Below are 11,547 nucleotides of genomic sequence, written 5' to 3'. Positions count from 1 at the left end.
GATATCCACTGTATATGCAGACTGAAACTTGTGCTTTTGTGTTACTGTAGCTCTGGGGTTTCGTTCTACATAAAGCCATGTAACCAACAGCTTTTATCTAGAAGGAAGCACAATCATCAAGAATTAATTGTTGTATTGCTTAAAAAACAACAAAAGTGTTTTGAAAGCGGCCTTTTTGGCCACAAGCCAACAATTACAGCACACAAATTATTACATGACTTAAACTAAAAGAAAAACTGGAACCACACCTAAAAAACAATATTGTTTCTATAGAGTACTTTCACTTAAAACACAAGGGCTTACCTGAGGATCAGGGAGACAGCAAACCTTTAGTATGAGCTTGAAACCCAGATGAGGTAGTGTTCCTACTACACTATTACATTTATCAGACATTTTTCCTCTAAAGCAACTTGCAATGAACTTTATGCAGTGTTATCAGCCCACACACCTTATTCACCAAGGTGATTTACACTGCTAGATACACTACTTACACTGGATCACTCATCCATACATCAGTGGAACACACTCTCTCTCTCTCTCTGTGGGTGAACTTGAATAGCATGTTTTTGCACTGTGGGAGGAAACCAGAGCACCCAGAGTAAACCCACACAGACAGAACATGCAAACTCCACACAGACTAAGCAGGGATCAAACCCATGTCCCCTTGCACCACCCAGGTGCTGTGAAATAACAGGGCTACTCACTGTTCCACCACGCCACCCAGTACTGGGCTTACTATCAGGTGAAATTTAACAATAACTCACAAGTTTGAACTCAAGAGCCACTGCCTTCCACTCAGAGGACCAGAGTTTGAAAGCTTCACAGGGGAAGGAAATGAGGAAAAAATAATGACAAAACACAAAAGTGGATTAGTGCACCAGGTTAATTAAACTGTGGCAAACATGGGTGCAATACTTTAGTCAGCTTTGGACAACAGAATCTTTGTGTATATCTGCATGTTCAAACCAGGAAATTACAGGGTTTCAGACTGTTCCTATGTGATACCAATGACTTTCAGGGTTTATCTCCTCAACCTCAGCAAAACTGGTAAGGCTTGACTACACTTCTTAAACTTGGTGAAATCAAAACATTTGAAACAGTCCTCTGGCCTCAGGTTAGGAGTTTGTGGTTTTTGTCCTCATGCATTGTTTGTTGTGGAAATAAGTGGTACCTTTCATGTGAAGATCTTCCTTTGTAGGTGACTAGGGTTTTATCTGATGAGATGCACCCATGGTACCAGTCAGATATATGAGTATTAAAAATGTAATGAAGTTATGTCACTACCAGCATAGTATTTAATGATGGTGCTGTTCCAGTGCATTCTGTGAATACTGAGAGGTGCCTGCAGTCCATGTGGTCTCAAACCCTGTATCTTACTCATGTTCTGAGGCTACAAGCCTCCACCTATGCCTTTGATTGTCTGTCCTGATGTTGGATGAGGGTATTGCACTGTACCGTGGTGATGTAAACTGAGAAGATCTTCAGGTTTCCCAAAACGAGCAAAACAAAATAAATATTTCGGACAAACCATTTCAACACGGTAGCATTCCCACCCTAGTTGGCAGAGCTCAAATTATCCAGCGCTTTCTCCATCCAGCTCTCCTTTCTTTTTGAATTGTCCATGCAGTGGTGCTGATTCTGAACATGAAAGGCCACAGATCAGATAACGAAAAAAACAGCCCAGCCATACCTCGGCATCCACCACCGCATACCCATCTTCACGCTACTGCACGGCATAGGGCACAACCATTGTCTTCACAACAATACTTTAAATCACTGCGCTAAAGAACTGTCACCTTAATTTCTCACAAAAGACACTGGAAGCATGGAGGGGCAATGGGGATGTTAACAAAAAGCACATAGCAAGTCTATTGTTGGACTGCTGTAGGTCTGCAGTGGCTCTTACCTTCCGTGAGACCCATAGCATCAAGGATGAGCAACACTCCAGCTACATGTTGAGAAATCCCTTACGTTCTGTCAAAAGCTTCTCTATGCAAACACTAACAGCTGAAGAATAGAACAGATTCATACTTTAGATTGCCAGAAAGCGATCCTGAAGAGAACAACTGAATAATACTACTTAGTCAGGTGTCATGTCTGGAAACTAGTAAGGATAGTTCCTTATTTTTTCAAGGTTCCGCTTCATATTAAAATGTCCCAGATCGCTCATCCTCCACGCAGCCTCCTGATCTTTTATAGCTGAGGGACCTGTGTGCATCAGTTAGGCCAAAAGTTTGGCCAAGGGGGACCAATTGCCCTGTTATGCCTTACGTTCAGAAGAAGATTGAAAAGCAAAATGAACAGCAGTTGCCATTGATTCATCAGGTTGGGGGTTAGGTTTAAAAAAACCAACAAAAAAAAAAAATCCATTGGCAGGCAGACAATCTATACTGAAAACTCAGAGCACAAAATCCTGGGAATTTCTTTCTAATGTGAAATTTCTGCTGAGCACCATCCCATCACCACCATCACCAAAAACACAATCCGGGAATAATCAAAATGATATATGTTAAACAAAATGTCAGTAACTTGGTGAAATGGTGATGCACGTACTATAGCAGGGTATATATATATACAAGTATAAAAAATACAACTACAAAAGTAAAGTCCTCCTTTGCTAAAGACCGGAACAGGTTCAGAAACGGACAAACATGAAAACAGGGAGAGCAAGGAGGAAGCAAATATTGGACTGAGCTCTATGAAAAAAGCGGAATTTAAATAGCACCTAATTTAAAAAGCAACTAAAACTTAGAAACAGAAAGAAGTCTCACTATCGCAAAAAAAAAATTGTTTTGATTGTTCTTGTCCAGTCCCTTTATTAGAGCAGGAACTTCTGAGCCTCTGCTCCTCTTGAAGATCCTTCTGCATGTGAATGCCAACCAGCCCAATTAAAACGGAGCTCAAGGAAGCTATGCAAGAATTTAAGTCTTTCACAAATGGCTCCATTCTTTGTGACCAAGAACATGTTAAAGTGCAGCCATATGCTGCAGGGGCACAGTAGGTGGCTCTTGTTGAAAGCTGAAAGAAAGAAGTGACTAACAGACAACTTCTGCCAAGCAAGGAGTGCAGGATTCAGCAAAAACTAATTAATATTTCCCTGGTATACAGGATATGTGTGAATCAAACATGCATTTTTAGTGAAATACCAGGCAGTTCTACACATTAAATTTATACATGTCCAGGGGGGATCTGACAAAATTACTAAATTCTGCATGGGGAAGATCATGCTCTGTTACAGGAGAATGCCCAAATTCTATTAAGTATGAATTTTGGACAGACATCACATGAGCCATGAATCTGCAACGAAACCTCAGGATTTTTTTCTTTGGCTCTACAAAGATGCCAACACGTTAAAAAGTAAAAACATTATTAAAAACCATAGAATGAAAGGTCTAACTCAGGCCTAACTGAGTTAAACTGTTACATTTACCACACGTGCATCAAGTATTACTTATAACACATTTTACTTTGTTCAAATAGTCCTAGAAAGCATCTTTCAAATTTCTGGCAGTGTTCCAAACAAAAATATGCTTTTTCAAAACCAAATTTGTCAGAAAGACCCTACCAAATTAATGATACGCATTTTATTATGAGATAAAGGATTTTTATGGCTTCTCTTAAAATGAAAAAACAAACAATTAATGGAAAAAGTTTTTCAATCAGGCTACATTCAACGTGTAACCTTGGGCGTTCAAATGGAACTCGCTAATTAATGAATTAATTGCCAGAAATCTTCAAGTTATGCATTCACAAATGCATCGCAGAAAACTCACACAGCCCCCTTTGTGCTTTGGAGGAAAATATAAATATATAATGATCATTTTCATCAACAGAGTGAATGTGTTTGTGCTGCATCGTTCTCGCTTTCATTATCATGACAATAGACAGGGAAAATGAAATGGCAGTCACCATGAACACTGATCCTTGTTGAGTTCCACCCCCCGACTGACATATTTTACAAGGACTAGGAAGCTAATAGATGATGGCACTGATTTTTGGCACTGCTTCAATAATGACTGACAGAAAACACATTATAGCAAACTTGACACATCTCTTACAACAGTTTGGAAACATAGATTGCATCACGTAAATAATAGCATAGCAAAGCAGATCATTTTTAAATGTTTAAATGTGTTTAAATGTTCATTTTTAAAATCTTTAAATGAAGATTTACAATAATGTCAGAATTAAAAATATGATTAATAAACCACGAAACTGATCAATTAACCAATAAATTGCCAGCACACCCAATATATGTGTGGAAGTCTGAACATATTGCATTTTGAATAGGTTATGAGTGATTAAGACATTTTAACACAATTCACTGAACTTCAAAGCTGTTCTTAGTCTGAATGTTTAAAGCTGTATGCAACCATGTTTATCAATATAACCATTTTATGGTATAATTCGACAAGTTTTTAACATTGCAGATTTATATAAAGATGGGGTCATTTGCTTTTGTCTCTCTCACAGGCTATTTACTGAATTCCTTGGCAGATCAAAAAGATTTCAGATAAAAATCATAAATGAATAAAACATTAGTTCGGTAAATGCAAAACAATTTAATCATTCCACACATCTAAATTACATTTTTATATATTGAAGGTTAGAAAAATGCACTGTATAGTACATTTCTAATAATAATAATAATAATAATAATAATAATAATAAATGACTAAGTTCCTCTCCCGCTCTTTGCTTGCCCTTCCCTATTTGTCAACAACAAAACTTTTTCATTACTCCTGTACTGGAGAAGAATAGCCAGCTTCATGGCCTCCTTACAGTTGGACACAACACAGATGTCTCCTTGTGTGAAACAGCTATTTTTTTGTATAAAAGGAAGAAAGTGAAATTAAAAACAGGCCTTTTGGAACCTACACATGTTGAAGGGAAAGTGGGGGTCAGAAAAGATGCAGGCATATTGAAGGAATCATCCATGGTGTCTGTGGTTTTACTGATGTCACTGAGCTGGAGAGGAGAGACGAAGTGAAGAAGAGAGGAGTAGGAGAGGGGGGAGAAGGATAGGAGGAGAGGAAAAATGACAGAGAGAGGAGTTTATGAGAGAACGAGAGATGAAGGAGGGAGAAAAAAGTGGATTCTGAGTAAAAAGAAAAGGAAGGAGAGAAAGAAAGAAGAAATGAAGGTGGCAAAAGAATGAGAAGAGGGAAGAGAAAGAGAGACACATATCAGGAGAGAAGAAGGCAAGGAGAGAATGAGAAAAGGAGAACAAGGAAAGGATCTGAGGATTGAAGAGAAGAGGAGAGAAGTTGAGAGAGAAAGAAGGAGGTGAGAGAATGACAGAAAGAGGAGAGAAAGAGGAGGGAGGGAAGGAGGGACTGCTGTGGCACAACGCCCCGCCCTCCAGGGAGAGCCACCGACTCGCTCATTAGCGATGCGGAGCCCAGCCATTGGACGGCGGCTGCCTGCTTTGAAGTTCCCTTTACATCCCCAGTATTTGAAGTGTTCATGGTGAAAGGCGGTGTGTGTTGGAAGAGGGAGCGGAGGAGCGAGGGGGCTGCGCGCGTTCTGGGATTTCTTTCTTTCTTTTTTAATTTCCTCTCCCATCCTTCCCGCCAGTACTTCCGCGAATATTCCTCTCTGGGTTTTTCCCTTCATCGCGCTGCTGCTGTGAGTCAGCGGGGAGCGCCGAGACTGGTCGCGTCCTCGTGCCGAGCGAGGGGAGCGAGCGCGCAGCACACGGATCGGCACGCGCAGCGATGATGAGCGCACGGGAGAGAAGCCCTCGTCGTTTTGTGTAGGAGCCGCGCGCACGACGCGACACGGCCGGCGGGGATACGCGACGGGAAACCAGGGATCGTGTTTGGATTATAAAAAGGCGAAGGAAGCGAGGGGGCATCTGGAAGGGGCGCGCCGTCGACTGCTGCTCTTATAATTATCATGTGCACATAAAAAAACGGTACGGTGTGCGCAGAGCGTGTCGAAGCCCCTCGAACCCCGGTCCGCCGCGCTCCAAATGAGCGATTCTCTCCGCGCATCTGAAGCGTACGCCCGCAGTCCGACCCCCGAGCGCTCCGGCACCCACAGCGGCCGTTCCAGCGGCACCTCCGCGCCGAGAAGCTCGTGCGCTCCGTCCCCGCTGCCCCCGTCGGACCCCGTTCGCCAGGCGAAGCGGCTGCCCGTGCGCGTCCTCAGGATGCTGACCGCGCACACCGGACACTTGCTGCACCCGGAGTACCTGCAGCCCCTGAGCTCGGCGCCCGTAAGCATCGAGGTAACTCCGAACATCACGTCGGAAGCACCACGTGCTGACATGATATTCTCACGCAAATATGATTTTTATTCTCACCCCCCCCCACCCCCCGCCCCAAATCGGACGGCCTGGAAGGAGAAGACGCTCTAGATGCAGCCGCGGCTGGACTTCTGCGCGTGAAATACCTAAACCGCGCTTTCGTCTGCTTAATTATTCACTTGAACGAAAAGTTTGGCTGAAAAAAAAAAAAAAAGAAAAAACTCGCCTTTACTTCCGTGTGTTACGGCGAGATATGGAACATTTCTTTCACCGCAATAAAAAAAAAGACTTATTGGGAATTAGATGCAGTTAGATTTAAACGCGAGTTATTTGGCATGAGGCGTCCGCAGAGGTGCGGCTCTTTCTGTCTCTGTTATTTGTGCTCTACAGTAAATGCCTTTGCCGTGATTCACACTGACTGAACGCACAGCTACAGCTCGAGTGTGTGCGCGGCTGCAATGAATGTGTGTGTTTTAAACGTCGGAGATTCGGTGAACGGCATTGTGAGGAGGCACTTTCTCTTTCCTTTTTGTTACATTTTATTAGTTTTCGTAAAGTGAATGTATGTTTGCCTGGGAACGTCGAAAGGCCCGGTGAAGGAAAGCACAATTCCATTATTATTACTATTATTATTATAAATAGGAATCCGTGAAAAGTCTCAGCCGCCGCACGCACCTCAGTGACACAAATCTTGTCGTCATTCTTTTTAGTTTTAGTCATTCTTTTTCGTCTTTATTTTTCCTTATGTTTCCATTGTTTTTTTTTCCGTCATTTTCGTCATTTTTAGGTGTTCCCCACCTTTTTCTCGTTGCTTTGCGCTCCGTGGCTCCCTTTGCACCAGACGCCGAGTTGGTTGCGCAAGTCTAGATCTGCTGCGTATCTCATCTTTCACTGCCTTCATGTTATTCCTGAAAAGGCTGCCAGCAGTGGAGTGGTCTCCATAACATTTTCGAGTGCTGTTAAATACTGTACGTAATTGTAGTCTTGCTGTTTTGTGTGTGTTTTTTTTTTTTTTTTTAGAGAGCGGTGATTTCTACCATGGAGCCCTGAATGTTTGCTGCTGTTGTTAATGTTGTTGTTGTGTTGAACGTCTGCATTCACTGGTTGTTTACTGCCTCCCTGCAGCTGGATGCCAAGAAGAGCCCCCTGGCTCTGCTGGCGCAGACGTGCTCGCAGATAGGAAAGCCGGACCCCCCTCCGTCCTCGAAGCTGAGCTCCCTGGCGTCCGGCAGCCTGGGCGACAAGGAGCCTGGCGCTCGCAACTCTGCCTCGGCCCTCAAGCTGGGGGACCAGCACCCTCCCTTGGAGGACAAGTCCAGCTTCAAACCGTACTCGAAAGCGGCTGGAGAGTGTCGGAAGGATGCCGTGGGCTCCGGCGGCACGGATAAAGGCGGATTCCGGGTCCCAGGCGGTGCCGGCGGCGGCGCCGCCACTTGTCCGTCCTTCACCCCCCACGCCATTTCGCCCGGCGGCCGGGCGGGATCGCCTCCCCAGCAGCCGCAGTCGCAGCCCCACCGGCAGACGCAGTCCCCCAGCGCCCAGCCGACACAGCACTCCCAGCCTCTGCATGTGGACTCCAAGCCACCGGGGGCAGACGTGAGCAACTCGGACAGCAGCTGCAGCGGCGGCGGCAACGGCGGCGTCAAGAAGGAAGCGGACCTTTGCAAGGCGAGCGCGGACAGTGCTCAGCTGGCCAACTCCAGTCACGCACGTGCCAGTGCAAACTCCAGCAACGGCAGCTCGGCGGGCAGCCCGCACCATGACAGCAAAGGCGACGCGCACGCCTCGCAGCCGGGCCTGGGCTCTGGACACGTAGCGCCAGTTTCCCCCTTCAAACCAGGTCACTCTGTGTTCCCTTTGCCTCCCTCCAGCATGGGTTACCACGGTTCCATCGTGGGCGCCTACGCTGGCTACCCTTCCCATTTCGTGCCTGGATTGGATCCTACCAAGTCCAGTCTGGTGGGAGGGGGGATCGGAGTTGCTGGAAAACACCCCAGTTCGAGTCCCCTCACTGGAGCTTCTCCTCCGTCCTTCATGCAGGGCTTATGCAGAGACCCGTACTGTCTGACCTACCCCAATGCGCCCCATCTCGGGGGCAGCAACTGCTCTTCCTGTGTGCACGACCCCTCCTCCTCGCTGAAGTCGGGATTTCCCTTGGTGTATCCAGGACACCCGCTGCACCCGCTGCACCCCAGCTCCCTGTCGTCCAGCGGGACGCCCTCTCTGTCACACCCCGCTCTATAGCTACGGCTTCATGCTGCCCAACGAGCCCCTCCCCCACGCCTGCAACTGGGTGTCGGCAGCGGGGCCGTGCGACAAGCGCTTCACCACGTCGGAGGAGCTGCTGACCCACCTGCGCACGCACACCGCGCTCCCCGGCATCGACAGCAAGCTGCTCTCCGCCTACCCCTCCTCTGTCTCCTCAGCTGCCTCCTGCCACCTGCACCTTCCCCCTCCCAGCAGCCCAGGCTCCCTCGCCAGCTCCTTCTCGCTGAGAGCCCCTCCCAGCCTGGGTCTCAGCCGCTACCACCCCTACGGCAAGACCCACCTGCCTGCCTCTGCCTCGCTGCCTATGCACTCTCTCCCGGCCTCGGCGCCCTACTACTCCCCGTACGCCCTCTACAGCCAGAGACTAGGCTCCGCCTCCGCGCTGGGCTATCAGTGACAGGCGAACTGCGCCTGGAACGCCTCCGCAGCCGTGCAGGAATGATCCTTCCCTGTGCCGTCCGGGTGCCCGTCGGCACACGTCGGGCGGCTGCGTACCTGTATCATTTACTTGCACTGCGACTCGTCCGTTCCCCGCTGGCGCTCTAGGCCCAGGAGTGGGACGCGGTGCTGGCTGTACCTGCGGTGCGAGCAATCTCGGCGACTCGACTGCGGGCATCACCAGGAGAAATGGAAGCATGCAAGCTTGACTCTTTAAGTGTGTGAGATTTTTTTTTTTCGTTTTTTTTTTTTTAAAAGTGTATTTATTTTTCACCGAGCGCTTGGCTTTCATGATGGGAAGGTTTATTATCCAAATACGTTGATCCTAATAATTCTTATAATGATGATTATTATTATACAGTTTTATAAATAAAGTTTTATGGTATGCAACATGGCAGATTTGAATCGCAAGCTTTGTTCTATGGAAGCCCCCTTTTTCGTTGTTTTTCACTTAACCGTTCCCCCCTTTGTCCTCCCTTTTTCTTGCTCCCTTTTTCTACGTGGCTCACTGCAGCGCAAAACCAGTGTGCATGGCATCACTAACGTCACGTGCCCCGGCTAGGACCTTGGAAATGCCATTTATTTTTTATTTGTACAGCAGATAAGAGACAAACAAAAGAAAAAGAGATGTTAATATTTTTTGTAACGTAACAGAGTCGAGATTTTGGGTAGCTAATTATGGGATCAAAATGGTAAAAATACTAAGTGCAAAAACCACACAGGCGATGGCAACGCTGTCCATTTATTGGGGAAGGTCTTATTTTTGTTTAATAAATGATTCTTGGTTATATTTAATACTTGTCGTTTGGGGGTTTTTTTTCAGTCTGAAAGGCCGCGTTGTGCCGATAATCCCGGCTACAGTACCGAACTGAACTTTTGTTTTACCCTGAGCGAAAGGGGTATTCTCTGAAAATGACCATGTTTGTGGACGATGAAAGCGAAGAGTTCAGCTGCTTCAGTGCGTGCCGCCGTTACGCTGTGGACTGTACCCCCATGCTTCCCGCACACGACGGGTCTCCTTTAGACCCGTGGCATCCTCAGAATCCCGGACATGCATCTGAGGACTAAGCCGAGGGGTTCGGAATGCAGCTGCCCATTCGTCACCTTCCTTCCCCATCGCCACAAATCAGGCTGAGCGTTACCGCGGTCCACTTGCCTCGTGTCAGCAACTTCCTCCAGTTGCTGCCCCCATAGGAGGTCTGCAGCGTGTTAAAATGAGCATCAGTGACTGATCCAGGTAAGGCGGGCGTTTGCGAGAGTCCCCCCCCTCCCCCCCTCCCCCGACGCTGACGTGGAAGCTTGCTCAAGTGGAGCTGGGCCCTGACGCAGCACGGTGCTGGGGGTGAAACGGCGCGGGAACGTCGGCGTGTGTCAGCACAGGCTTTCCTGGGTCGAGTAAGAGCGTGGGGCCGTGTAGGATTCCCACCGTCAGCTACGAAGCGGACAGTGACTGATGTGTGTGGGGGTGCTCCATTCTGTGGTTAGAGCTCTTCAGCATCCCTTGCAGCAGCTTGGGTTGATGGGTTTGTGGCGGGGGGGGGAGACTCAAACTTATTGGACTTCAGCTCTGCATTTGTCTCTGTCACCGAAGCAGAGGTAGCAGATTTCTCCGGTCCCCCAGCCCCCCCCTCCCGCCCCCCGCCTGAGCTAAAGGAAACGCTGTCCTAATTACTAATGCCTGTTTGTTTCTCCTCCACGCCAAAAAGCTGTCTCAGCACGATTGCTTTTTTTCCGCCGTTGTGAAAGGCAGGACACTGGGGTTTTAATAACGGCCCCGGGGACCCTGGGCCTAGATCTACCCCCCCCTCCCGTGCACTGACTGCCTGGCGCACGGGGGGAAAGGGCAAGACTAATAATTAGAGGCTCCTTAAAGAGAAATATTCATCGGATATCAGGATCCGCTCGTGGGAGCCGTGACTCTTCCATTCTGGCTCCGACTGCGCGGGACATCGCTCCGCTTCTCCTCATGTTACCTTTCTAAATAATTCAGGGCTACTAAGCCGTGTTTGGGCGAAGCGGTCGCTGATCCCCGGCTGGACTACTATGTGCGCTTCGGTGGAACAGGTGCCGGGAGCAGCGCGTCAGGTGTGCGGACGGCGCTTGTCGAATGGCGTCTCTCCAACGACGCTTTAAGAGCCCTCCGGAGCGGAGAGCTTCCAGGACAGGTGTGACTTGACAGGGCCATTAACCAGACGTATCACCCTCCCAGGTCATGGTCAGTCCTGGCAGACCAAGCCAGGGTTACGACACCCGGGCCGTCCATCCAAGTGAGTAATAGGAGATCCCGCTTTTATTTCTGTCTCCTGCACATTAAACGCCGAGGCGACCGTGGAACTTTTCCGAGGGGTCCCACACTTATTAAGTCCGGAGCGATTAAAGTGAGGCGAAACGAGAGGGATCGCGAGCGAGAAGCGGAAGGAAACGGGTAAATGCCGGATAACGGTCGATGGAAAAAGCCGGGAACAACTTCACGCGCTGTTGCGTCTCACGTCTCGTCCGTGTTCGCTTTGAGGGGATTGTACGGTTTTGCTGCAGTCACTGTGTAACACTCTTACAGGTGGAACACCGTGAACAAAATGAATCCGCTTGCT

General features: G+C 47.9%; 1 protein-coding gene across 1 annotated transcript; it reads left to right on the top strand.

The window, feature by feature from the left end:
* The first annotated feature begins 5,422 nt into the window (after positions 1-5,422).
* On the top strand, positions 5,423-9,749 carry znf703 (zinc finger protein 703). The gene is given in 3 exon segments (XM_029257070.1): positions 5,423-6,232; positions 7,376-8,482; positions 8,484-9,749. Coding segments are annotated over 3 exon segments (1,797 nt in total). The 5' UTR covers positions 5,423-5,974; the 3' UTR covers positions 8,916-9,749.
* The last annotated feature ends 1,798 nt before the right edge of the window (positions 9,750-11,547 follow it).

Source organism: Scleropages formosus, chromosome 12 (assembly GCF_900964775.1).
Source record: "Scleropages formosus chromosome 12, fSclFor1.1, whole genome shotgun sequence".
Classification (NCBI taxonomy): domain Eukaryota; kingdom Metazoa; phylum Chordata; class Actinopteri; order Osteoglossiformes; family Osteoglossidae; genus Scleropages; species Scleropages formosus.
The sequence above is the reverse complement of the archived record's forward strand: the minus strand, read 5'-3'. Positions and strand labels throughout refer to the sequence as shown.